This window comes from Tigriopus californicus, chromosome 9 (genome assembly GCF_007210705.1).
Source record: "Tigriopus californicus strain San Diego chromosome 9, Tcal_SD_v2.1, whole genome shotgun sequence".
In the NCBI taxonomy this organism is placed as follows: domain Eukaryota; kingdom Metazoa; phylum Arthropoda; class Copepoda; order Harpacticoida; family Harpacticidae; genus Tigriopus; species Tigriopus californicus.
Window position 1 is genome coordinate 15,104,533 of NC_081448.1, and position 27,766 is coordinate 15,132,298.

The 27,766-nt window shown below is 44.4% G+C and overlaps 5 protein-coding genes across 5 annotated transcripts in view; 1 reads left to right on the forward strand and 4 right to left on the reverse strand.

Annotated features, from left to right (window-relative positions):
- Positions 1-12,301, reverse strand: part of LOC131887254 (GAS2-like protein pickled eggs) — a 48,305-nt gene extending 36,004 nt beyond the window's left edge. The window contains 1 exon segment of the mRNA XM_059235808.1: positions 11,998-12,301. The gene's annotated coding sequence lies outside the window, so the exon portion shown is untranslated.
- A 660-nt stretch (positions 12,302-12,961) lies between these two features.
- On the reverse strand, positions 12,962-16,118 carry LOC131887257 (linear primary-alkylsulfatase-like). The gene is made up of 7 exons (XM_059235810.1): positions 15,830-16,118; positions 14,826-15,126; positions 14,365-14,571; positions 14,008-14,183; positions 13,615-13,934; positions 13,270-13,536; positions 12,962-13,177 (listed from the first exon to the last, which is right to left on the reverse strand). The coding sequence occupies exons 1-7, from the start codon at positions 16,056-16,058 to the stop codon at positions 12,989-12,991; spliced, it is 1,689 nt and encodes a 562-aa protein (XP_059091793.1). The 5' UTR covers positions 16,059-16,118; the 3' UTR covers positions 12,962-12,988.
- A 271-nt stretch (positions 16,119-16,389) lies between these two features.
- Positions 16,390-19,828, reverse strand: LOC131887256 (protein phosphatase 1D-like). The gene is made up of 5 exons (XM_059235809.1): positions 19,406-19,828; positions 19,181-19,301; positions 18,294-18,793; positions 18,034-18,225; positions 16,390-17,954 (listed from the first exon to the last, which is right to left on the reverse strand). Exons 1-5 carry the CDS (start codon positions 19,637-19,639, stop codon positions 16,641-16,643), a joined length of 2,361 nt encoding a protein of 786 aa, XP_059091792.1. The 5' UTR covers positions 19,640-19,828; the 3' UTR covers positions 16,390-16,640.
- A 354-nt stretch (positions 19,829-20,182) lies between these two features.
- Positions 20,183-27,045, forward strand: LOC131887258 (UDP-N-acetylglucosamine transporter-like). Its single transcript, XM_059235811.1, has 6 exons — positions 20,183-21,267; positions 21,348-21,496; positions 26,007-26,129; positions 26,212-26,410; positions 26,483-26,607; positions 26,681-27,045. Exons 1-6 carry the CDS (start codon positions 20,919-20,921, stop codon positions 26,951-26,953), a joined length of 1,218 nt encoding a protein of 405 aa, XP_059091794.1. The 5' UTR covers positions 20,183-20,918; the 3' UTR covers positions 26,954-27,045.
- On the reverse strand, positions 21,308-26,213 carry LOC131887259 (uncharacterized). The gene is given in 4 exon segments (XM_059235813.1): positions 21,308-22,249; positions 22,317-22,626; positions 22,729-22,810; positions 26,033-26,213. Coding segments are annotated over 4 exon segments (1,164 nt in total). The 5' UTR covers positions 26,053-26,213; the 3' UTR covers positions 21,308-21,497.
- Positions 27,046-27,766: the final 721 nt, after the last annotated feature.

Here is a 27,766-nt window from a genome sequence, read left to right on the forward strand (position 1 = left end):
TTGCTCTTTGAAGCCCGGAACACACAACAATTTGTCTTAACAGAGACAGCTCGACGATCTGGGAGGATGAGAAAAAATGAGAGAAGAAGCTTCGCCAAGTGATCTGCTAGCCAGCCAACCATACACTTCACTTTGGATTTCTTCACATTTTCTCCCATTTCTCCTCGTAAGTCGAGAGAGAGAAGTTTTACTTGTAAGTTGAGCAAACGATAGGACGTCCGTAATGTCTAAATGTGAATAGGGATATTTTTTTGTGCCCCCAAAGTAATTTGCTGTATCTTTATGACCCTCAACGAGTCAATCGTTAAACGAAAGGGTTGAACATTTCCTGGGGTTGCATTTTATGGCCCCAAGTTCAAGCTTTATGAGCCTTAAAGGCTTTTACCAGGTTGTGTACTTAGTGTACACAAGAATTATTGACTTTCCGAGCCCTTTTTAGCGACGAATTTCTGTCTGGGACAGCTGTCGTTAGGGTGGTGGTCTAATCTCCCGCCAGTTTGCCAATTTAGCTCCTCCAATGCCACAAAACGTCGTTTCTCAATGACCGGCTTTTGGCTGCCTATGTAGCTGATAAAGTCTAATCTCAGTGAGTCGCCATAAGGCTCAAGGCTAGTCTGGCCTTTCTTTTTTATCTTTAGTCGCTGTTGTCACGCACGATTCGAGAGCATTGGTGGCCAGACTTTGAAGTCAGCCTTGATTGGTGGCGACATAAATTTGGCCTTGATGAGGGTTTTCTCTCCCCTTTCAAAGACTGAAAAGAGCATTGATCGAAAGAGGGGAAGGCGACGAGGGAAAGAATGAAAGAAAGCCAATTGCAAGTGAAGGGAGGGAAATCAATTTTTTCCCTACATTCACATTGGTCTATTCTCTTAACGTCCAAAGAGGCAAACCTGGTATGTAAATCTCGGTCCAAGTTGGATCTATGCCTCTAGAGAGTTTTTTACACTTTAGGACCCTTGTCAGTGCTCTTGAGATCTCACACTACGGACATAGCTAGACAAGGTGGAGGGTTCCTAAGGGGACGGGTCCTATTTCCATTTCCTTTCCATTCTTCACCTCGTTTGATGACACATTTTTATGATTGTTCCACGAGTTTTTCCCCACCATGATTCATGCAAATATTCCCAAACATCCATTTCCGTCCAAGTTGGGACAAACAAAAAGGACCGTACTTTTGATTTATGACCTGATTCGCCACTGGGCTCTTCATTGTCGTCTAATCAATGCAGAAGCCGAGTACTTTTGGCTTGTTTTTTTTTAACGAGAGATTAACAGAAAAGTCAAAATTTCCTCTCACACTGAGTTACATATGTGTTGTAATTCTCCATGAATCATCCAATTAGGGAACTTGAATGACGTAAGAATATATTTGCTCGTCCCACTTTTCCTTCGCTATGCGAGGGTCGAGGGTGTTGTTCCCACGGAAGGGAACAAATCTGTATGTGTTCCATTTGCAATTAATGGGAAGAAAGAGCACTTGAGTGAGCGAGTTGTGTGCAGGCAAATTGGAATGAGGTAATCCCAATAAGCCCTCGGAAGTGGGCTGGATTTGGACCAAATCCTCTAGAGAGCGAACGAGAGAAATACTTGCCACCAAGTGCAACAATAGGCAGTATCCTCATTGTTCATTTGATATTCATGGCCAAACGAATTGTATCACTGCATCTAACTCTTGAACAACGGAGAGGGCATTCCTATGGAAATTGAGTCGGATTCGTGGCGATCTTTTTCTCCAAGCCAGCCGTACTCTCTGGCTGGAAAGGGGCCAGATTTTAATTAAAATGGTCGGGTAGAATTTCAAAGTGGTTTGTGTGACCCGAGGAACAACCGAAACCCCACACACGAACCCTGGTGTAAAACAAGAGCTCACTCGAAATGTCCAAGTCAAAAAGGATCAGATTAACGGAAGACCGCCAAGATGATGATCGTCATGATGAAGTTACTCCGTGACTATGCAACAAAGTGGTTGAACTGGGTGCTGAAAGAGTTGCATGTCTCTTGGCAAATCAGATCCACGGAAAGGTGAAGCTCCTTGGCATCTGTAGTGGAGGATCGTAAATTCACGGAGCAATAAACTACCACCAAGAAAGACAGTTCATCTACCCCACAAGGAAATCATATTGCCTTTTCAGGATCATTGATAATGGTTCACGCCATGGTTGTGAAAATCAGTGATTTCTCGCCCAAAGACGAAGGATGACTCTTGCATTGGAAACGCCACTCCGACTCATCGGGATTGAGTAGAAACGTGCCAGCCTTTAGTAAATAATCCCAATACTTTCAATACTGCGAATAGCAAAGTTAGAACAATTTCTGTGATGGGTGGATAAAGAGCAATCCAGGATCAACACGATCCTTGATGTCCTCCAAATCCGGGAAACCCCGTTATGGTATGCGTAAAGAAGAGATCTACCCTGAATTGATCACGTGCGAGCAACGACCATATTTTGCAAGTGAAAATGGCCTCAGCCAAGGTGAATTCACCTCACATTCAGAAGCTCATCTGCTATTTTCTCCGGTCGGTAAACCATGTGCCACAGAGACATGGTGGGTGGGTTGACCTTGATGGTTTATTAGTGGAGTCGGTTTTCCATCTCATCAATAATGCCTCGTTATTGTAAAAAAAAAAAAAGCTTCTACCTCTCGCCTCTACCGCAACCAACCAACTATGTTTGCGCAACGAGATGAATTGTTGGTCCTCTGCTAAACCATAAATACTAATGGTTCCTGAAAGATGTTTTCCCACTAAACGGCTGGACGACCAGCCATGTTGATGGGCCTCTCGGTCTGTTTTGAGTTTCGGGAACATTAACCATCCAATGGTCCATGAAGAAGCCCTTGAAGCACTCCCTTTTTTACATGTCAGCAAAACTCGAACCAGCGAAACAAATGTATGCTTGCTAATCCCAAAACCTACATCGCGTTTGCCTTGCTCAGGGCTATGATGAACGGTGTCCCATGTGACTCTGTTCGAGACGGCACCATTGCTCGAGTTCATCGGGCACGTCCATAGACATGTGTCATTGACGGTTCGTCACATGTCTTGGCATGAATGTGACTATCCACTGTTCAAGGGCAATGGCATGGTAAAGATCTCAATCCATTTTTTTATTTAACACGGTCAGTTGCCAAATACTTAATGGCTATTCGCTTTCCCAGACTATCTTTTGAACCGGTGTTCACGGGGGTTTAAGACCTGACAACCGGCCAACTCACCAACCAGCCAACCAACCAACATACGACCGTGGACTACGTATTCACATTGCACACACAAAAAACCAGTGGAGGCCACGTCATAACCAACGAATGCTGGAGAAGAAATTTTCCAATTTCTATTCGGCGGTTTGAATTTTGCAAATAATTCAAGGAAGACATCCAACCGCGAATTCACTGCAATCATTGTCATCATTTTCGTGCCTTTCGCGGTTTATCGACCCAAAAGCCCACTCGAGCATACCTGGTCGTCACAAAAAAGTACATGCCAAAGAAAGGTTGGACTTAGAGTAATGCATACGTACATTATACGTATGTACGTATTGGTTCGTTTTGATATTGGTCAATGACGTAACAAAAAGTCAATGATGTGATGTACGTAGTAAATGCGGTAAGTGGGTGGAAAAGGCGCAATTCCAATAAGATCTTGAGAACACACGTTCTCTCAAAAATGCTTCGAGACCCTCGAGTATCATTAAAGACACTTGGAAGTTACGCAATAAGAGCACTCCAGATACACATATTTGAGATGTTAATGATCCCAAAATGACTCCTAAACGCCTCCATAATCAAAGAAACAACAACCAGAGTTCCAACCACCAACAATGCCTCAACGAAAATGGCAAAAAAGCTCCATCATTTTGTCCAAGGCCGAGCACCGACAACAATTGCGTGCAAACCTGATCTCAGGAAACGAGATAAACAATTGTCCACTGCAGGGTGGCCTGAATTTGCAAAATCTCTATCTGGTTAGGGCACTTGGCTTATCATCCCATGACCATGGATATAATCTCGAGTCCATCCAAGTCCCACAATGCGAAGCCAACATAAATCAGTGGCAATAACACGGGAGCACACTCGATCCTCCCACGTGGTCCATACAGACAAGTGTTGTTCATATGTACAAGCTTTTGTGGCTGACAAAGAAACAACTGGGCGGCAAAGACCACCTCGCTAAAGATGCCATTTGTTTTGCCAACCTCAGACATGATTACCTAATGGGCCTCTGCCATGCAACACCCACCCAGGATGGCGTCGAGAATCCAGATCCTGGTGGATGAATAACAATTATAAATCAAGGTGCCGCCTACTAAATGAATGTGGTGTACAAAGTGTACATACAGAGAGACTAGGTGAGCTGAGCCCTATGAATTCCACCGACCCAGGCAATACGCACGTACTTGGCATGAGAAAGTGTCTTGAAGAAGTTCGGGAATGACTAATTGCCCAACAGCCTCGAGAAATTTTCCTCCAATTTTAGCTAACCGACTCGATAGCCAAAAACGGAGCTTCACAAGACAGGGTGAGTCGACAAACTTGAGAGAAAAGAGCATGCATACTTTCCGATCGGTAGATGATACGCATGTTCTTCCAGTCAAAGGCCTTGGCCATTATAATGGGCTCTGATTTTATTCAACACAGATTATTGACTAAAAGCCAGACAGGTATGAAAGGAATTGAATTGGTCCTCCAAAGGCAACCATTACAAATACACTGTAGGTAGACTGCGAAATCGAGAATTTGCAAAATGGCAAGGCCTTTTGAGGGGATGGATTAGCTCGTATCTCTTGAACTGGTCAAAATGACTCGGTTACAACCAAAAGAGAGAATTCGTTCCGCGCATAAACAATCATTCGCAGAGCTCTACATGTGGGTACCAATTACCCCAGTTGAATTCGACCGTAAAGTCATTATCGATTAGTATTAAAACGCCGATGAAGCCCAAGTGCATCATTCAACCACGAATCTTATACCCTACCCTGTATGTGTAGTATGTATTAAGTACGAAAACGTTTTCGTTGAGAACTCGTCGAAACTCGTCAAGACAACTAATCAATCACAAAACTGTGACATACAAGACAAAAGGAATGAGAGAAGGCGTGGTAGGAAGACGAAGAACACGGAGAAAACGAAAAAAAAAACACATGATTATGAGGCCCAGGTAGATGAGCTACTTAATTGACCTAGATTTCCGCCAATTTTGTGGCCACGGCCAATCCGTCCAAAGCGTCGCTGGATAATAAGCAAATAAGCCAAACACGCTTTCAATTCCACGTAGCTGAATGAAGCCGTCCATAACCAGTGAGTCAAATAATCATTCAAGATACATTCTTTCTCTGTCTTCTTTTTTTCACGGCCCAGAGCGATATCGCCCGGTACATTTAGTGTCTACGGGACCGAGGGCGTGAGTGAGTGTGGGGACTTGGATCACATGAGGATGATGGTCGGCGGACTCTTCGCTTTTTGGCTCTAAGGCTATTATTGATCTAGATTTATTCCTCTAGCTCCAACGCTTCTCGTCTTCGGTATCATCTTCAGCGGGGTCTGTCAGACTGCGTTCAACATAGTTTAGACTCGCCGGGGTAAATTTATTCAAGATCTGTCAATTTAGATTTTCATACCCTCCAGTCTATACATACACACGTGCGCACACACACTCTTGTACGTACAAGGCACAAGGACTGCCATGAGAAACGAATAAAATCATTAATGGTTTCGACCATTACAAGACTGTCCTTCGCCCAGAATGGCTCCAAAATTATCGGTTACTTTCACCCAGACGGAAATATTCATGTCAATGTCTCCTTCTATTTTGTTTTATGGTCCAAGTTGCCAGTGTACTTGGGGTAAGTTCAAGATCTGCCATTAGAATTCCAAATGGCCTGGTCTCCATCCCGAGTCGCCTTAATAATAGTCGTCGTAGTCTTAGTTGTTGTAATAATGGTTGTAGTCAATGGGCCATTTAGCTAGTTGGCAAAGTTCGATGCAGTTCTTGCCGACGTCAACTTGTTATATTGCAAGACAAGCGATGGATAGCTACATCGATGTATGGATCGATGAGGTAAAAGGCAACCAACCAACAACAGCTTGTGTGTGCCGAATGATCAGGTCCTGGTTGTCCTTGCAACAACGGTAGCAACAGCAACTGCAACAACGACAACAACGGGCATGTTCCTTGGTCGACTGAGTCAAGAGGTCCTGTTATGTATTCGGTGTACACAAGTACGTACGTAGTAGATACCACGATATTGGTGCAGTCCAATGACTCTGAGGCTTCATCTTCGTTGGTCCTTTTTTGAGTGCACTGTTAGGTTTACGAAATGCCAGATCTTGCTGAAGGTTCTTGAGACACTGCTCCGCCAAAGATTAAGTATGAATTGAGAAGCTAATGAAATTACATGAATGGTCCAGTTTGGCGTGGTTCGGAAACCTTTTTTGCCATCTCATTTTATATCAACAGCCAACACAATGGAGGTGTTGAATTGTAAATACGTGTGGTCTAGAAAAATCAAATACTTTGTTGTATCATGTAGAGCAGGACCATGAACGTGTGAATTACTGGATTGCTCACCATAAACTGCCACAAAACAACGCGGAGGGGATTTTTTTCAGCCACAGGGCGAGATTTTCTTTGCATTGCATGTGCTTTCGAGTCACAACTTCACCTAATGGACGAAGTTCCATTAACTTTTTCTTGTCATTGTCCAAAGAGCATCATTATTGGGTCTGCCGAAATCATGTTATCTATATAACGTATATAAATGATCTTTGAATCCTCAGGCGGTTCATCAAAAACGTTCAATACGATCAATGATAAACAAACGTCTTTGTTTGCATTAAGGAGAAGGGAAATACCACGAAAACATACAAGTGGAATGATATGCTCAATCTTAAATGCGAAACGAGCCAGAATTGTAGTTCAACCTTCGGCAACTTTTGGTTGACGCTTATAATATTCGTAGCTCACAGGGTTCAAATGTTGCTCAACAACATTCTTAATTGATCCAAGCTTTTTGAAATCAGTTTTGAACAATGGACTCGACCAAGGGCGTTGCAGCCAATGTTTAATCAAGACTCCTTCTTTAATGATAAGAGACGTATTTGAAGATGCTTTGCACAAATAGCCTTCTTTTAGTATAACCTTTGAAGTCTCTTCGATCAATTTGACTAGCGGTCAACACCTTTGCTTCTGAGTTATTTCACTTCCACTGCAAGTACTACATCCAACAACTCTGTAGCCAAAGAAACCCTCGATGATTCCCTCTTATTATGACTGCAATCGTCACCATATCCTGTTCTTTTGCCCACCAACGATTTCCAATCATAAAAAGAACCCTCAAGCCCCCTTCTTATCGAAATGGCATTCAAAACTGGTTAACGACCAAGTTCCCTCCATCAATCCGATCAAAAACCTCCGTGTGTATATACACCTACGAGTCTACTACCCAACAAGTCAACCCTGATTTGTTGCCCTTCAACTGAATGAGTGACTGACTGACTGACTTGATGGGCCTACAACATAGTACATACGAGTACATGAACACCACTCGACCAGCAACACACACATGGAGACAGGTACTTGTACATACATACAGTTGGCGGGAATGAAATGGAGCCCAAGGTCGCGTGAAAATTGGCTCAAAACACGTAGTCGATAGTTCTGTTAGCTACATACATACGAGTACACACTGTATATAGTACATACTGTATACGTACATCTAGCTAGTGTCCGTCCGTCAGACGGGCCGACAATCGGCTGCTGGATTCCGAGACGAGATCACGTGTGTTCAGGGATCGTCCTTCCGTTGGCGACGAAACATGACAAAAGTGGCCCCAAATTGGATTGGTTTAGCATAGATTTTGGAGACCTCTCCCTGTCTGGCTTATTGATTGGCTGCTTAGTTAGTTCGTTGGTTGGTTGGTTGGTTGGAGTTCTCTGAAAACAAAGAGCCCTCGATCTTGGGGTTAGCTCCCCAAAAAGGCGCTCGATGTAATCCCATGACAAATCCTGATGATGATGTCCAAATTTGGCCTCCTGGAGAATTCGAGCCTTACGCTTTTGGCACTCCCGATGCTAAATTCACCATTTGATAGCGAGTAGCTTGAATCAGCATGCGTTTTTATTGTGCAACGAGATGGATGCCTCCTCGTCACTTCTTGTGATTTCTCCGTAGAACTGTCCGAGCGGTTTCTTTTCTTTTTAGATATCATGTTTCCCAATCCCTCCGGGTGAAATGTCTCGTAGACGGCCAGGAGACACTGCGATGAGGCCCTCGGGTTGGATTTGAATGCCTATCCCTGAGAATCTGTTCTGTCGATCCCTGAGCTCCTCTTCAGACCCGCCCCTCATTTCAACCGCTGTCATTCATCGATTATTCCAGGACTGGGAAGTGGGAACTCCACCTAAGGTCCTGTTCAAGCCATCATTCAATTGCCGAACATTACCAATCAACCTGCCGATGGTAACCGTTGCCAAAGAAAGAAACGGACAATTTCTCGATCCCGAATTTCTTCCCAATCCCATTCAATGTCCAACATTAAAATTGTACCAAAGTCTCTTTACTTTTCCGTGCTCGCGTGTCCACGCCTTGAACCCGGGGTTGGAGGAAAATTGGACGTGGCACTCGAAGGTAATGAAGCTGTAAAAAGATGAATCCTACGACTTTGAAGAGCTGCCTCCCGGAATTTTGAGAACTAGGTCAATCATAGAAAGTACTGGTTCGCCATGTTTTCATGTGCGCGTGCGCTTCTCGCATTATTCATCTTTTAATCGGATCCATGCGAGTTCTTCGATCTGTTGATCGTCTTCGTTTCGGTTTCACATGACCAATTTTTGGGAAGACAGGTGTAATTTTGAAGAGCCGAATTTGGCACCTCGTCATCGTCAAAGGGTGGAGAGCCAAAGAGCATTGTTAAATGGCCAAATTAAGTGGGCTTTGTTAGCTCAAAGCTGACTACTCGATAACAAGACAAGAGAGCAGCAGAACTCAGAAAAGGCACAAGATTATCACCACGGTTCTGGAATTTCCTGTTTGTCGCCAGACTTCCAAGTACTGGGCAGCAGTTGTCAAGGCTGGGCACGAAAATTAGTCCCCGGTCATGGCCAATGCGATCAAGAGGTAAGTGAAGCCGAAAAGTCTTCAGCATCTTCTTTCTTTCTCTCTAAGTCCATCCATCTGTTCTTCAAGTTTCGAATTACTCCTCAAAATTGTAGTCTAATGCCCGTTGGGAACGGTAGCTCGGGAATTGATTACACTTGTAAGTATACAAGCATCAGCTTCGTTTGGTAGAGGTCATCAACATGAAGTGACTGTGGCTATGAGTGAGGAAGGAGACCACACTACGTACGTACGTAGGTAGGTACAGCCGTATTGTGGGAGTGTTTCGCTTGGATGAATTTGACACTCATTGGCAGATGAGTCTTCCTCGTCGTCTCCTTTTTGACTTGTCTTTTGCGTCTTCTTCCACAAACGTGTGAGTGGAAGGAAGCATCCTAGCTGTATGAGTTAGTAGGAGCGAACAGTAGTGCACAGAGGCACAGTATGGACGGACGTTCTAGTACATAGAACAGTGTATACAGCGCACACTACACCACCCCCATAATGGATGTGAACGCTAAACTTGGAAATGTTTCCCAAAAGATCATTGACATCCACAACTTCTTCATCTTCGCCTTGAGAAAAGACGATCAAGAAAACGGAGGAGACAAGCGGTTTTCGGGGGTCGCAGCATGTGCTACTACTATTCTGCAGTACATGTGTGGACCGATGAGGATCACGTTGCGTACAAGTGGAACTGTACAATAATGAAGAGTCGGAAACCAAGTTCCTCTTGGCCTGATTCTGATGTTTTTAATGAAAATGACGATTCCTTCTAAGAGCTTTTGGTTGAGTAAGCAAGCGTTAATGGCTCTTGAGTGACATGCATTTTCTGGCCAAGAAAGTCGCTTTTTGAGGAACTTTTTTTTTCGAGGGTGAGAAGTGACGGCACACTAGAAGCACCCTTGAATCAATAAGGGGGACGGAAGCCCACTTCTGCCATTCGGAAAACATGCCTCACATCTGGTGGCCTGTACAATTGCTCGCGACCTTAAAGTTGTCGTGTCAGTAATAGCAGTACTTCCCGTACTACAACCCTCAATTCTATCTTCCATCAGACTGACCATGCATTTTGGTTCCAGGCTAGGAAAGAAATCTGTTCGTGTAGCTCGTAGTTCCAGAATATGTTTTCATTCGGCGCATTACGCATGCATCATTCACGGTCAGCCGGAGGTGGTGGTCAATTGCAAGGAATCTCCGAGCAACTGTCTCGTTCTCGTTGTTGAGGCTGAAGATGTGAGTGACTCGCCTTTCTGTCCCATCCACATCTGCTTGCACACACGCACGTGTGTCGTCCGGACCCTGTATGTACCCAGCACGTACATAAAGCTCAAGGATAGATCGACACACGAGCATGCTGACTCAGAGGCTCGGGACGAGCAAACTATGTTGCTCATTAAAATGTTTTTGCCTAATTTGAAACCATCTCATTGAATAGCAGGGCCATCGAACTTGTGACAAGACCCCCGTTTTCCGTGCTCTTTGGACAGCTCTCTAGGGTCCATGAGGCCATCATAGACTCATTTTCCGCGATTGTTATCATTGAGCTGAGTGAGTAAGCGTCGTTCAACGAAACGAAATCCCTCCCTCAAAGTGTGATTCTTCCCCACCCCCGGTGAATGCCCCAATGTTGAGAATGAGACTTGTTCCAGCTGTGAATGGAGCAGAGTAATGGGTGATTCATGCTTGTCATATGCCATTTAAATGAAGCGAAATTGCCAAACTTTATGCGATCATCACATCGTTCAGTTTTGCCCTAGCGGAGTTTATATAAGGCGTAAATCGATTTGAAGCCTTGAATAATAAACAAATGAGGGTTGTAAAGATACAACGAGGCAGACAACTTTTATGGCTACCCTATATCTTACATGTTGATCGTAAACCTGGCGGCAAGGGCTTGCATAATGCATGATTGAATCTCTCTGTCTAATCTGGGGAATATTGATTTATCGCTTATTTTTAACCTGCTGTGAAAACAAGAGTGAGAGAGCAAGCGATCCGACAATGGTAATTGCTTGTGTATCTTTGGTGCTGAGAATATGATACGGCGATTAAAGCTGCTTAGCACAATTCTCTTTCCGGTTGATAACATCAGGGTGGCTCTTTCTTACGGTGCACAAAACTAACTCAGTTTTTTATAAGTAACTGCAATCACCAGTGTTTTTGCAATGGTTTCTTTTTTTGGACTTGGACTTATAAGTTGACAACGCGGTGGGGATGAACTCTAAAAACTTGATATGTGTCTTTACATGGGAGCAGTTGCAGTGGTTGATGCTCAAGCTGAAACCACTCGATCCATCAATAACGGCAACAGTCATCGGAAACGTCACTTGAGCCGATCACGAAAGACTCGACTAAGAAACCGCATTTGGTTACTGTCTCCGTAAGTGCTCCTCCATGTCTATGGTTGTAGGAACATGTAGTACGTACAAGACGGTAGTAGGTATTACTACGTTCCAACTTCAGACTTGCGGGAGAATAAGCAAGATTGCAAGTACTGCCTGCTGTACTGCCTAGATACGTAGAAGGAAGGAATTGTTTCGTCGCGGTGGTTCGCACGACAATTTGAACATCTTGCCTCTTCATAGCGGTTTAATTGAGGTAAAAAAACAGTCGTTGATCATGGAAGAAGTGGTGTTTTGTCATTTCGGCCAGACACAGACTACATACTACATACTACATACTACACTAGCTCACTCAGTCACTCTCGAGAAGCTAAAATCCCGCTAAAGTCAAGAAGGTAGGTGCTCTTGTACAGTAGTTTAGAAAACTTTGAAAGATTGAAATGTGAAATTCAGAATGATGATGATGATGAGTTGATGACGAAGATGACGACATTTTTATTCGTTTAGTTCTGAGAGCTCATCATCATGCTTGACAGTTTCTAATTGCTGGATGAGCTTACCTTTTTTATTGAGCGAAATGGAAAGATTTAAAGAAACACTGCACCAATCATCACCATTTCATCGTAGGCCTCAGAATGACTTTCACTTAGACACTTGTTTACCCTCCCAAGGACACCAATGGCTGTGTTGTATGTCTGAAAACACTTGTGTATGTGTCTGTCCTGATATCAAACACAACACCAAGTTCCAATAGAGCTCCAAAAATGAGGAACACGAGCAATGGAGACCGGTTCTCGTGCTCGGACTCATTAAAACTGAACTTCTTCTCCTTCTCCTCCTCTTTTTCCATGCCTACTTTGGACCCCGAAAGAGCGCGCTCAGTCAAGCAGGCCTAACTCAGGCTCGCCCGCGAATCGGGCACACATGAGGGCCAGTCCCGCCAGTCCCCTTGCACACCGCACGCCTGCAAAAATGGCCTGACGAGTGTGCAAAATTTGGAACTTTACGAGGTAAAGTACATTACCATCAATTCTGGCCACTAAAATCATTTCTGGTTCGGAATACTCTGCCAACCTCAACCAAACCATCCCAAGAATGGAGGAAACAAGAGGATTTGGTTCCCTTGGAATCTGCGGTTCTCGTTATCTCATTTCGGGTGCGTGCGTGTCTCCTAGAGTCCTGGCGCCCTCGTGAACCCTTCAGAGACGCGGTTCCTGCTAGATACATACATACCTCCACGAGGATGGCAAAGAAACCTTCTCAAGGAAGGCAACACGGGCAACGATGAATGGCAAAGGATAAGTTAAGTTTGCTACTTATGCACAGCATATGTGTGTATGTGCGTGTGTTTGTGAAAAAGCGTCGACGATGGGATGTGACTCATGCAAAAAAAGAGTTGGGTAAATGGCAATTACACTCTCAAGATCTAAATAGCATCGACTAAATCTGTAAATTCTCAAAGGAAAACAGGTCGTACAAACTGACGTCGACGAGGCGAGAATGAACTTGTGATGCGTTGGCGGATAACCTTGTTTCGACAGTTTTTATTCACTATTTCGTGCCCTGATATGGACCGACCATTTTCTGGTAGTAGGCCTGATATCGCTCGTCCAAAGTTCCATGAACGCAAAAGACCTTCCAAGCATTCAGCTCGAGCTCCACGGACAAGGCCGGCCGCCAGTCTTTGTTAGCATGACCTTCACTCGAGCCGTCCTGTATCACAACAACCGAGTTTCGAATCTGCGGAGAGAAAAGGAGAATTGTCCCAGATTTCAAGGCCAATCAACACTTGGTGTGTGTGCTCTACATTGTGGATATACAACAAACAGTACCTCAACAGATAAGAGGGGTAGATTTGCATGATCTGTGAAGCGTATCCTAATCTTCTTGTTGAAACCAGTGGGAAATTTGCTGGGATCCACTCTTGACCTCAAGATCATGTGGCACTCATTCAAGGTCAGATTTTCGGCAATCAAGGACTTGGTCGGCTCTTGAGCAAATCGTAGAGTGGGACCTGCCAAGGAAGTGAGGAACTCGCGCTCTTTGGCAGCCAAGCCCGGCCTAGCAGCCAATTGGACCATTATGGAATTATGTATGGCCTAGAAACGAGGAACTGTCGGGATTTGAGCTCGATAAGAGACCACATAAATGTCTGCAATTGGCTGACGAGCACTCACTCGACTCTCAGCCGTGGAATTAGCTCCATGAAGAAGTTCAATGAGTTCCAGACCCCATTCCAATTCATCCTGTGCCAAGGCTCTCTGTGCGTGTTGCAAGACGTTTAGCTCTCCCCCTAAAAGTTGGATCCACTTGGTCTTGGCCACACTGGGGGATTGGGGATTCAGCTCAGAGGCCTTGCCCGAGAACCAACCCATGTAGTAATTGAACAGCCCCCGTATGATCCATGAGGTTGGCACTTGGGAAAGAGCCATAATAGGATGATTCCCCAATGCGATGGGGAGTTTGATCAATTCTACAATCTGGTCTGGGAACAAACCTGAGCCAAGGCGAACGACACAAATATCAGTCCCACCCAGGGAAGAGTGCAAGCATGTTGCAAAATTGAATACCTTTGTTCATATAGCGGACGGTCTGGTCGTGTAGAAATCGTATGACTGCTTGTTGAATTTCCAGCACCTCTTTGATTTCTGCTTGCACTAAAATGGGTCTAGCATGGCTCATGATCAATACTTCTGGTTCCAACTTTTGTACCTTTTCTACACCTTCTATCCATTGCATAGGATCTCTGAAAGGTAGTAGAGAGGGTCCCATTTATCATATTGAGAGGAGTCAGGCAGATCCTTTTGAGCTTTTGAAGCGGAAAAGGCCACTGACGTCATGAGGTGGGCTGACCAAATATTGGTCGGCATTGTCATGCTCTTTGGACCCTCGGTGACACATGGTCTATTTTATATTTATCTCGGTACCTCTGAGGTCCTCCGTGAATTGGAAATAAATCCGGAATTTCCAGTCCAATGGAGTCGGAGGCGAAGAAAATGCGTTGCTCTGGCCACCAAAGTCCAATCTCATCTTTGGCCAAGCCTCCCAAATGGACCAATTCCAGGGCGAGGCCACAAATATCGACTGTCAAATCCGAGGGGAAAGTTCTCAGGAGCTCAATGGGAACATTTGGTCTGAAAGTAGAAGTCATAATTTCGAGCCCAATGAATTCTTGGCCAGGAGGCTCTGACCGCCTATTTGGTCTTTACTTAACAGGGGTCTCAGATTCGAATCTTAGCTGCACTCGCACTTGTTGTTTCAAAGTCCCCAAATTTGAACCACGAAATGAGACCAATTGAATTCAAACTCGGGACATTAAAAGAGGTCTTAGATTCATGTCCCCATTTTAAACCCAAATCCTACAACAAACATCTCATCAACTACTCACCCATCGGCAGAAATGGTCATGTTAGAGAAGACGCTCAGGCGTTGCTTGACGGCCAAGGCCAGATGTTCGTTCATGACCTTGGGAAACTCTTCGTGAACGAATATCCGGGGGCTTTCCTTCCGTTTGCCCATTGGGCTGTCATTTTCCAACCAAATGGGCAAACCGTTGACGAATGAGGGGTCAAAGCGGCTTAAAATAATGGCCTTTAACGGTTTCTTCGTGATGAAGGAGAATGCCGAACGAGCTTCCATGGCCCACTCGAAACTGTCCAACGCATTGACCAACACACAACCATCGTTTCCTACAGAATCGAGACATATCGTCAATGGCAGTAGCCAAGTCCGATCTCCAGAATGTCAATAATAGTTGTTAAACCACTTTTGATTCAAATGGTCCGCAATTTTAGAGGAACAACATTTAGAAACGCCAGCATGAGTGTGGGGTCCATCCGGTCCATCGCACTTTGTCTTTGTAATTCAAAAAGTCAAATCATATCAAAGCAATTCAAAAAGTAAAATGTGCCGTTGCTTGAGAAAGCGAAAGTTTGGATTATTTCTCAAATTATAATATGTGAGAGACAGAGAGTTGTTCTTTTAATCAACCGTGAGCATCAAAGTGCCGTCACAATTGGCGGAACTCTTTATTTCTGATTCATTTATTACCAAGACCGAAGGACCTAACTAATTTGAATGTGCTTGCCAAACACAGTTCCCAAAGTACAGAGAAAAAGTATCCCCACTAAGGATTCCATCTCCATGAAAGGAACACCTAACTTCTCACGTCATCAGCTTGGAGCAAACCACCGTCATCAAAGGATGTGCTCTGTTTTTTGAACTTCCTTAGCACGTACTTGTCATGCCTTACACGCTCTTGGTGAACACAAGTGTGTCTGTCACATCTGGGTTTCTTACTCTGTATGAGTTCACCGAAAATGCGATCTCCATTTGCCAGACATTCAATTGAAAGGATTAGTGGGCATGTACTGATTTGCTCCTCCAACCTACCTTCGATGAGAGCGCATGTTGTGGTGCCATATCCAGAAGCAATGTACACATGCTCATCCACTTTGAGAATCTTTTTGGCTTGTTTGTCAATTATCAGGTGGTCCAGACTTTTCAAATGATTCACAGACGGTTTGGTATGGCCATACGACCACCAGGAGAATGCCAGAGACACAGCAAAGGCCACAAGAACGAGTTCCGGCTCCGGCAAGGCCCAAATGACGGACTCCATTTTCTGCTTCGGCTTCTCAGGCCAGGGCTTTGGTCAATTGGTAGCCTTATCTCTATTTCTCTAGCTGCACACTGAGAAGTTTGTCGTTCGGCCTCGAACAACTGAGTAGATTAGATAGGACAAAGATGCGAAGGATGACTCACAAAGGGGTTTGTTTTCCTTGGTTTATATTCTGCTACAAATTAACGTATCATTATTTTCATCATTACGATTGATGGTGAGAGGAGTATGGTAGGCATATTATGATTCTTAATTCTTATACCTCTTTTTTACATGAGATCAAGATCGCGACTTAACCAAGTTCTTCGCGCAATAGTGTATACGTTTGGGATGGGAGTGAAAGAAGATGTATGCATAATAAAGCATCGATTTGAATGCGCGTGTCATTCAAAACAAACACTGGAAAGACCAAATTTTCTTCGAATATAAGCGGGATCGTCCATGGATCAGGGTGAAATGGGTGTTCTGGCAGTTGTTTTATACGTCAGGGTGTGCATCACAGTCTTCACAAGGACGAGCGAGTTGTCCGATAAATCCTGGGCTCTACTCGACCTCTTCATCTTGCTCTAAGCGGAGGATATCCTATTTCTTCAGGGTCAACACTCGGGCCGTCTTTGATCTGGTGATCACAGGTTTAGCTCCCTTCACGCGACCACTCGTACCATAGGTTGTTTTGGGAGATTTCGCGGGAGATGCCGCACCCTCCGCCGCATCTAGCAAGCGTTTGCGTTTCCTTAGCGATAAAGAGGGGGTGCTTATAGATCTGTGCGTTTTGGTGGGCGTTCTTGGTCGGAGAGATCGGGGAGTGGGTTGCGATTGTGACGGTTTTGAAGGACTGTGTTGTGAGCGGAGGAAGTGGGACTGCTGATCTTTAGTGGGACTTGAGCCACGACTCGTGGGCAAGATCCACCCACTTGCAAGATCTGACTGGAGGTTCCGCACCTCATGTGTTAGCTGAACGGTTCGCTTGGACACTTTGCGCTCAATGTTCTTGATTCGCGCTTTTAATTGATGGCACCGTGCCTCCACATCGGCAGTGGCAGATTGACGGGTTTCGCGATTGGTCCTATCTTGACTTTCGAGATTTTCAGCGTCGCTGTGGTTGTCCTCGGATCGGGTGCGACGCCGATTTCGCCGTGATGTGCTCAACACTGCTCCGTTACTGAAGAGTGGACTATCCAATTGAAGGTTGTTCAATTCCCGACTTAACTTCTTGGCCGAGGCATTTCGGGCCCGTGTCTTCTTCAGCGGATCGGCGGGTGAATCGTCATCCGAAGAAGATATTTCGTTGCACTGAATAGCATCCTCTTCCCTGGGCAGCGACGCCGTGGACGCAAAGCGAGCCCCGCGGCTGAGCTCACCCTGGTTCTGACTACTGGATTTCGTGGTGGTGCTGTCGACTCTGGAATCACTGAGTCTGTTAAGCTGGGATGTGGATTTCTGATTAAGAGGCTTGCGTGCATTGGACGATCGTTGGAAGTCGTGAATGATTCGCGGGGCTTTTTTGTTGGAAGACACCATGGCGGGCTGGCGACTTGAGCTATTGGTTGTTTGAGGTGGATTCACCAGGTTCTGACCTTGAGCTTTCGACTTGGGACTTCTCGAAATGATTTTGGTCGAGTTCGCTTTCTCCAAAACGTTGGCGGGAGGAGCAACAACTTGAGGAGCAATAGCGGGATTATGGGAAGGGGGCGCTGGCGTGGGTTGGACTGCGGGTTCAGGAGGGGTTGGATCCACTGACATAGGTTCCTCGGGTGTGGTGTTGGTCACCAAAGCCACGGACCCGCGATTCGCATCGAGTTGCTGGTTGTTGATTCCTGCCGCTGCCGTATCACCAATCAGAGGGTTACCAGCTACATTCAACTGCTGAGCAAGCTCTCTCTGTCTCATCAATATCTATAAGATGAACGTAGAAAATGAATCAGTTTTGCTAGGACAACCGGTGAACAAGTTCACTAGCATATTCAAGACTTACCTCAGCTTTGGGGGTTCCAGGAGGATCTAACATGACCGTGACTACACTCGTATTGTCAGCTCTCAGATTGTTGCCATTCCACCGTTCGATGGCCTTATCGACTAATTTCTTACTAGGATTGATCCACTGACGTGATGGGTTGAGAATGTGCTGGGAATTGGATTTTTCAGCCTCGCATACAATTCGAACTGCCTATAAAAGTAATTTTGGCTCGTCACTTCAAAATTCGCCAAAAGTGAGCCATGAGGTATTCAAGCTACCTGTGCTGGAGAGAGCATGTTCCATGCGCCATCCGTCCCAAGGATCAGGCATCTATGCTTGTCCATATCAATCGGGTACACAAAAGTATCAGGTTCAGGAGAAACAACAAAGACGTCCTCTTCTGAATTGTAACTCCACAGGTCGCCCAAGGACCTGGCCACGGCCAAAAATGGGATCTCGTCGATGTGAGTGGAGCGACGAACCGGACCCTTGTGACCAGTTCTCGGCCTATTCCATACGACTCGAGGAACACCGCTTTTGGAAATAACTTTGCCCCCACAGCGAACGATTCGCTTGGTTTCTTCATCTGACTCGGGCTTGTGATCCCGCGTTAGGGGTTGGCTTACCCAATTGTTTGGGTCGGCGGGATCTTGCTGCCCCAATACAATGGCTGAATCGCCCACATGACCAATGTAAATCTTGCCTCGCCGAATGAAAGCAATCGATGCCGTAGTTCCGGCCGTGCTAGGCAGTCCAGAGGCTGTCTTTGGCCATTTTTCTATAAATAATGAACATCAGTTAGTTGGCGCAGTTATTTCAAATCAAAGGTAAACTAAAAGGTATGTCTCAGTATCATTATTAAGCTCTTTGTTACCAGTAAGTGCTTGACAGGGGCATGACACCGTGGCACAAGCTCTAAAGGGATTCGAAGGTCAGTTCAATCAACTTCTTTAATCGTCACGCGAGGTTGATGAGCAATAAATAACAACAAAAACCAAGGACCAATTTTGACCATAGGAGGGTTCTATTGCACCCTGTAATTTTCTTCTATTGCACCCTGTAATTTTCTTCTGCCTCTTTCCTTCAATTTGCAGGGTCTAAATGGACCAATCCTATTCTGGAACGTTTCGTTCAAGTTTCGTGTATTACATCTAATCCGACCTACCCAATTCTTTCCACATCGCTTGATGAGTTTGGACGAATCCATCGTGAATGGCGCGCAACACGCTTTCGTCGTCCGAAGACCAGAAGCTCTTCTGTCGCACAATGAACTCCATCAAATGCTCCTGAAACCAAAACCCCATCCAGATTACGCATCCATTCACAAACGGGCGCAAATTCAACCATCAAAGACAGTCAAGGCCGTCTACCCTATAGTCAGTAGTCGTACCTTGGCAAAGGCCGCAGCCTCTCGGCCTCCATGGCCATCAAATATGCCAAAGAAGGCGTATTCGAGGTCCAATTCGTCCTCGGTTTGCTGGTAAGCCACACTGAAAACGTCTTCCATATATTTCCGGCCGCCTTGATTGCAGTAGCCCGTGACCCGGAGATTCAGGCCCATACAGGGCGATCCCCCGGCCGAAGCGGGCCGGGAAGGACCCGTAGAGGGTGTGACACCACTCATAGTGAATCGGAATCAACCACACACTTCCAATCTCCGCACTTTACTCTATTTTTGAATTTGTCCTTCTGCCTTGTTCCTCACTGCTATCTGTCCAGACTGACTGGCCAGCGGTCCAAGCAGGCATAGACTAATCACCACCCAGGTCTGGCAGTCTAGGCAGACGACCTCCAACTTTAGCTCTTTCCTGCCACTTCTTCCATTTCCTCTCCTTTGACTGGTCTCTCATCAAAGGCAGGACCGCCCGAGCCGGCCGAGGAGATCGGACCGTCACGTCGAATAACCGATCCCGGCGGATCGGGCCGAAGCAGGCTGGCTGGCTTGAAACAGGGTAATTTCCCGGCCGGACTGGTTTCGTAACGGTTTTGCCCAACTGTTTCCTTGATCGACGGGTTGGTTCCGCCAGGCTCCGAGCAGAGGGTCTCTTTCAGAAAGATCAGATATCTACGCCAAGGCACCCGACGAAGTAGAGGAGTGAGGGTGGAAATCCGTCCCGGCAAGTAAAGGAGAGGGTAACTTCGGATGGTAACACGTCCGAGCGGTTGGTTGGACGTTGGGACGAGAAGGAGGGATTTCAGGCCGTGAATCAAACCAGGCCTTGAAGGGCTGATGACAGTTTTCTCAGAAATGACAGATATAGTTGACTTGGAATCTGTCCTGGAGAGAAACACTCGCCCTCTTGTGTCGTGAAGGCTAAATGTTTGTTCAAACAGATGTAGTCGTCATCGTCACATTTTTAGTTTAACGTCGTTGTAGTCTTGTCGAGTAGAGTCTGACTTAAAGCTCTATCATGACTGAGTCAATTAAACCGCATAGAATGGTGTTATCGCACGAGAATGACAATCTCCTGCTTGTTCAAGCATGTCTCCAGACGATTATACTGGGCCTGTCCACCCTGGACGTCGGCTTTGTTTACGGCTTTCTTGGAATCGGTTGTTGCCGTCGACTCGTTCACATGAGAAAGTCTCATGAACATCTATCCCTGACTCCTTTAGTCTCTACCGTCCCACCGCCAGAAAGTTGAGGCCTACTTGTCTAGGAAGTAAACAGTGGCTAAGATATGGGTTATCTTCGACCATGATTTGAAACGCCACCGTTTATCTACGCTGGAATAGGGGTCGTCAGGTGAGCACCAACCCCTTTTCCGCCCAACTGTCGGGAACTATTTGGCGTAGTAACAAATCGAAAAGATGGACAAGCGCGCTGGTCAACTCGATCGGCGCACTCTAGTGGTAATGAGTCAGTCAAGATCTGGATTGTCCTACAATCACAACCAATTATTATGGGCTACACATATCTGTTGCTTCAAATGGGTCCGGATCGGGAGCATCCTTCCCCCGGGAATAAAGCTCCTGAAGAATCTTTGAGTCACAAGGAGATAAATAAGCCTTGGGAGACGGGATCTTGTGTTTGGTTTAGGATGGTGGCTCACCGGGTGTCACATTCTTCAGTGTTCAAATACTTGCTATTGCTGACCCTCACTTTGAACACTTCGTTTACGGTTCTACTATTGAGAGCGTCCAAGTTTTCGGTGGGAAATGATGGGCGAATCTACCAGAGTTCCACAGCCATCTTCATGGCTGAAGCTGTCAAATTTCTCACCTGTTTCTCCGTTCTGACTTGGAAAGAGGGTAAATACTATCCTTTTCTTGCAAGGTTCAAACGCATGTATTACCTTGTGGCATAGAAAATAACCTTTGCATTTTTCAAGGTTTGATGCCCAGTTTCTGGCACTTCTACTCCGAGGTAATCCTCAAGTGGCGGGAAACGGCCAAACTGCTTATCCCCGCATCTTTATACATGGTCCAGAACAATTTACTCTTCATCGCCGTCCAATATGTTGACCCAGCCACCTACCAGGTTAGTAACCCAGTCTCCTCACCACTTGATCATAGGTCTCTCGATGCTGGATCAAGTGGAACTTCTCACCGTTCACCAATATCTCAGCTGGTCTAGCTCGCAGATTGTAATTCGAAGCCATGGCCATGCAGTAAGCGCCACTATCCATAACGGCGAAGTAGTCGCCTTCAGAAGGAAGACGGACTTGTCGATCCTTGCCCAAGAAGTCGCCAGACTCACAGACTGGACCCACAAAGTCAACCAGGTGGGTTTGGCCACCTTTTTTCTTGACCACGGGTAATATGTTGTGAAAGGCATCGTAAAGAGCAGGGCGAATAAGTTCCGTCATGGACCCATCCACAACGATAAAGTTCTTCATTGTGGTGGTTTTCACTCCAATCGTTTGCACCAAGAGAACCCCAGTATTTCCCACCAGAGATCGCCCTGGCTCCACCATTATAGCAAAAGGCGAATTGTGTGGGAGTGCATTGGCCAAGTCATTGACGGTGGGGACGTCCTTGCTTTCTTCGTGGTAATATTTTATTCCCAAACCACCACCCACATTGACGAGATTAATGTTGGTTAAGGCTGGTGCGTTCTCTTCAATAACCTTCTCCAGAAGCTTGAACAATTGAGTGTAGACACTGACATCATCGATGGTGCTTCCCAAGTGTCAATGAAGACCGATCACTTTAATCTGAGCTTCGGGTAAGAGAACTTTTAAAGTCTCTTGAAAATCGCCGTCCACAATGCCAAATTTGGATTTCTGCGAAGCTAGAAGTTAAACATCAAGTCTTTTTCTGGTGTGATTGAGAATCAACAAATAAGTGATCGCCACCACCTGTTTTCAAATACGGATGGACATTGGTCTCGATCTCAATGTTCAATCGCAAAAGAACCTCCACACTCGTATCCTTTTCTTGAACAATTTTGACGAGCTGCTTGGCATTGAACACCGAATCCACATTCATGATACATCCGTTCTCTAGGGCCAAAGCCATTTCCCAAGGACGTTTTCCGTTGCCGTTGAAATAGATTCGATTACCAGGGAACCCGATTTCCAAAGCGAGTTTCACCTCAAAGCCAGACACGGCAACCACGCTCAAACCACCTTGATGGATGAGTTTTAAAATTTCCGGATTAGGGTTTGCCTACGAAAATACGATCATGTTGTAAACTTGCCCAGAATAAGCAAGTTGAATGGGACATGTGGTCATAAAAACCGGTCCTTGCATGACATCAAGGTATCTTACTTTTAATGAGAACCCAATCACATTCTTCCGATCGCCGAAAGCCTCCTGATATGCCTTGATGTTATCCAGAATCTGGCGTTTACTGAAATGGAAAGGAAAAGCCATAAGCTGTGAGACTGTTTAATTATATTCACTAAATGTGATATTTAAATGGCACTCTAATTCCATCTACCATGCAAACACATCAAATGTCATGTGGAACAGCAATTGGAGGAAGCATCCACTTTTGTTACAATTGAATAGCATATCTTAACGCTCATTCATAATTTCAACTCTTCTACATAACTTCTTAATGGATTCCGTTCAATCAATTAATCAAGGATTGTACTCCCGTACTTCCAAAAAGGTTGCTATCTTCAGTTGAGCTCCCAATTGGTGCATTTCCATGAAATAAGGTTTTTTATTTTTAGTCAAAGGTCACTAATCCTTCATGAAATCTCGGTCTCAAAGTTGGAGCAATATCAAAACAGCTGTCACATGTTAAAAAGCGAAAGTTCATCAAAATCAATTTTTACGCTCCATGTTCAGAGGCATATCTGACACTAAATATCATTTCGCTTCAAACCCGCAAGGAAAAAGGGATAACTAGTGATTTCGCACAATACGTAGAACTTATATCAAATCTGAGACAAGTGATTTATCAAATCATAAAACAATATGCTCCGCTTTTATCTCAACATATATGAGTAAAACAAGGAAGGAAAGAGAAAAGCAACAGATTGTCCCCGTTCTTGATTGGTTCTTAGCACCCAATTTACTAACAACTCATTCTTTCCAGACTATTATGAGCATTGCTCAGCAGTTCGGCACAAACCTTGGTCATCGATTCTGTACACTTTTTCACATAAAATGAAGCTGAAAAACCTGGTAATTGGACTGTACACGGACTTCTATTTCTAGTAGTTCGTGGGTAGTATAAAATAATAGCAAAGTGTAGTAAAAGACCGGAAACTTGCTTTAGAACTCTCACCTGTACACGTAAATGGGCGTGCCCTCGTGATTGGCATCAGATTTTGGAACAGTTGTGGGCAACTCTAGGAGACTCAATCCCTCGCAAAACAGGGTATTATCCACATAATGAAAATGTTTGCTACGAATCATGATTTTGAATCAAGGCTAAGCGGAAACTGAGTCCTTCTATTCCAAATTCTTCCGAGCGAGTTTAATAGATCTCAAGAGAACACCGCCACCGAGTGAATGAACACAAACTAGATTTGACAGGCTCAATCAACGTCAAGCGAGTTTCAATCTGACCCAGCGGCACTTTGAAGTATCTTGAAGCATTTTTAATGGTCATAAAATTGTTTTGTTTACACAATTTTGTCCTTTGGTGCTTCACAATTCATTCTGAGTGATTCACATGCAGTATGTATGTTGTTTAGTACAGCAGTGGGAGCATAAGGCGGAAGACAGGCTTTCTTTTTTGAACAGGCGAGTGAAAAGGGCGGCGACCCCATAGTGAGTACATTCAATAACCCTTAAATGTTAAGAATGCAGATGCCTTGTTTTATGTGTCTTATCTATAATTGTAACCATGTGAAAGCATCAATTTTAATGTTGCGAAATAGATCAACTTATCTAACCTAGTTACATCGTATCCGTAAATTCCTTGCCTCCTCGAAGAAGCACAACATCTTGTTTTCACGAAATTTCACCAAATCTTGTTGTCCCTTGACCACCAGCGTCAGCTGACCTGAAAACCTGCTCATCCAGTACGACTCCTGTTGAGCTTAAGAATCTAGTTCTTTTGTTTTCTATGGATAGTAGTAGACTTTAAGTTGTTTTCGAAAAATAAAAAGACAAAAAAACGAAACGAAAAAGGGTCATTATTCAATATTTCGAAATATTACCGTAAAATGGATCAAAGTCAGTGAAAGTGTTCTTGGGTAGTGGGGTCGGGGGGTTGAGTCTCGCCTGGCCAGCGAAGCCAGCCATCAGCAACGCGCTTATACTTTTTCCGATAGGCAGTGTCATGTTTATATAAGTCTAATTCTCCATCTGTAGGCGTGGTTAGCGTTTAAAAGTCTCCATGAGAAAGGTCGGGGAAGAGCATCAAACCGGTAAACTCTCACATCTAAGAAATCTTCGCTAATCACTGCACCACATCTTCTCCCTTATAAGGATGACTTCCAAAGGCAAGATTCGAATCCACGCCCTCTGGGGAACTATGTCGGCCTCTATTGGCTACTCCAATTAACCACTCAACTATTAAAGCTCTTTAACTTGAAAGTGTATACATATTGTGGGTTCTTTCTAAATATACCACGCTTGGGCATTGAAAAATACTGTTGGGAAACAAAGGGTCAATTTTATTTCGATTGCAAGGGCTTGGATAGCAAAACCATGCATGTATTAATGTTCACATGTCAGTCTTTCTTCGTCTAAATCCTTTTTCCAATTCAAACCTTAATCTTTAGTGCGATATTGACTCATCTTGTAGTACCCGTTAAAGCCCGTTAAAAGGACGGGAAATTGAAAATGTTCAACAACAATTTTTGGGTCTTTATTTTTGGGACTGTAGATTATAGGGATTGCTTTCACATTTAAAGTCAAGATTGACATATCCTATAATGTCAAATTGGCACATGATTCAAAGCATAGAGCGATAAGGGAATGTCAGATTTTAATAATATCATAAGAAAGAAGGCTAACCTTGCTGTCCTTAAGACGGTTTTGAGAATTAAGATCAAAACAATAGACTACATCGCCTTTTTAAACAACGTAATAAAGTCATGAAAAAAACTAATGTTGGTTTCAAGCACTAAAACTACCAACAATCAAAAAATTTCATTTTTTTTTTTTAATTTAGCGATATTGTTGAACAAGAAGCATTCAAGGTCTTATCTAAAAGGTTGGTTAATAATCAAACAGTTCTCAAGGGGCAGAAACGTTACGGTCATACTATCCGTGTCTCGGCCATTTCTGTGCAGATCGCCCGCATTCATTCAGGATTGTAATTGATTTTTTTTAAAAAAAATATAGTACAAAGAAAATGTCAAAAAAAAACTTGTCATCATCTTTCGGCGAGGAAAACTCATATTGTAAGCGCTAATTTTACCAGAGAACCCAAGAGGATCTAGGCAGTTTTTGGCGATTCTTTAAAGAAACCCCTTTTGTTACCTTTCAAATGTACATAATCTTAATCACAGCTCACAATTCAAAGAAGGCCAAGACCTGCGATGAGGAGCAAGGCCTTTTCTCTTAATTAGAAAAAATGTTTGGAATGTCCCATTCCGCAAAGCTTGAGCAAGGGTTCAATTACGATGATTCAATTCTAGATCACCTATCAAATGAAGATCCTCACCACAGCTCTGTGTATGGCATGCATGCTCAAAAAGCGTCTCAGAGGCAACCAATGGATTGCCCTCGTCATTCTCACCCTGGGCGTGGCTTTGGTGCAAGTAAGTAATACATTGTTGCGCCCAAACCACCCACAGCTAGCTGTCAGAATCAACTAAATCTTGTCTTGGTCGCGTTTTCCAGTTAGAGAATCTCCATGGTGGAAAAAGTTCACCCTCATTGAACCTGGAGTCTTCTGGCGTGGACAACAATGCCGGAACCGTATACGGTCTGATTTTCATTGGCATCGCTTGCTTCTCATCCGGAATATCCGGCGTCTACTACGAGAAACTTGTCAAGACTGGCGCTCAACAATCCGTCATCACAAGAAACTTACAACTGAGTAGGGCAAATTCTATACGCGTACACTAAATCCAAGGGTATGAAAAGAGTAGATATTCTTCGCTGCTTTTAGCATTCCTGTCTCTTCCGCTCACTTTTTTGGCTGTGTTTGCGTCTCAAGACACTCGTTCCGACATCAAAGAATTCGGATTCTTCCAAGGGTACGGTCCCTTGACTTGGATTGTGATACTTTTTCAGGTAAGAAAATGATGTCTGGACCCTGAAGGTCGAGAGAAATTCGGATGTTTTAATAACGTTTTAAAACTTGTAGGCTCTAGGTGGGTTGTTGGTGGCCGTGGTGGTCAAATACACGGATAACATTCTCAAGGGCTTCGCCACCTCGGTTTCCATCGTGATTTGCACCGTGTTCTCTCTTTTGACGGAGGACAACATGACGGTGGGACCCAAGTTTCTCATTGGAACCACGCTGGTCATTTCATCCTCGATCATGTACAACGCAGCTGGAATGGCGGCCGCCGAGGCTGAAAACTCGCCAAAGCTTCTTCCTTTCAGTCAGAATAGAGAGCCGCCCAACGGACATTGATTCGATCGCGCAACCTCGATTTCATCGTGCCATAAATGTTAAAAATGTCATCAAAAATCCCGCAATTGCTTAGAATACTAAAACGAATGAAATGGAATCTAGTTATATCATGGCCTTACTTGATTCGCAAAAGCCGATGACGGCCACGGGATTCGAAGAGGAGGGATATGAAAATAGAGGTTTCGCTTAATTAAAATGGAACAGATACGTACATGGGACAAAGTTTTGAAATCGTGAAAAGGTACAGAAAGGCCCTAAGTAAATTTTGAGTTCGACGCCTACAGAAAAAAAAGTTATAGCTTACGATGTATTGAGAGAACCATTAATATTTTCCACGATTCATTCCCACTCAAGTTCAGAGCCCAGTTTTTTAAAGCGAAGGAGTGAATCTTAGATTGAGAAATGGTCGTACTATACTACATAGGTTGGATCTTATCTCGGTCTAAGATTCACTCCTTCGGTTTAACAGACTGGGCTCTGATCTCGCGTTTGAGAATTCACATTAAAAAGCAGTTTTCGGAATCTCATTAATTGCGCAAGTTATCGAAACATTTAAGCAATTCTAGATTTGAAACAGAAGAGATGTAGCACAATCTAAAGGAGAGCAAGCATCGTTTTCATTCAGATTTTTTTGCCTTCCTCTATTTAATCTAATTAGATGCTCGAATAGACATACATGAAAAAATAGATAAACAATAAAATAAACAAACAGATCATATTTCAAAGTGAAGTCCAACCAATGGGGGGAAGACTTTGAAGGCAAGAAAATAGTTTTAACAACGGCAACACTTAAAAATTGCATGGGCACTTGCA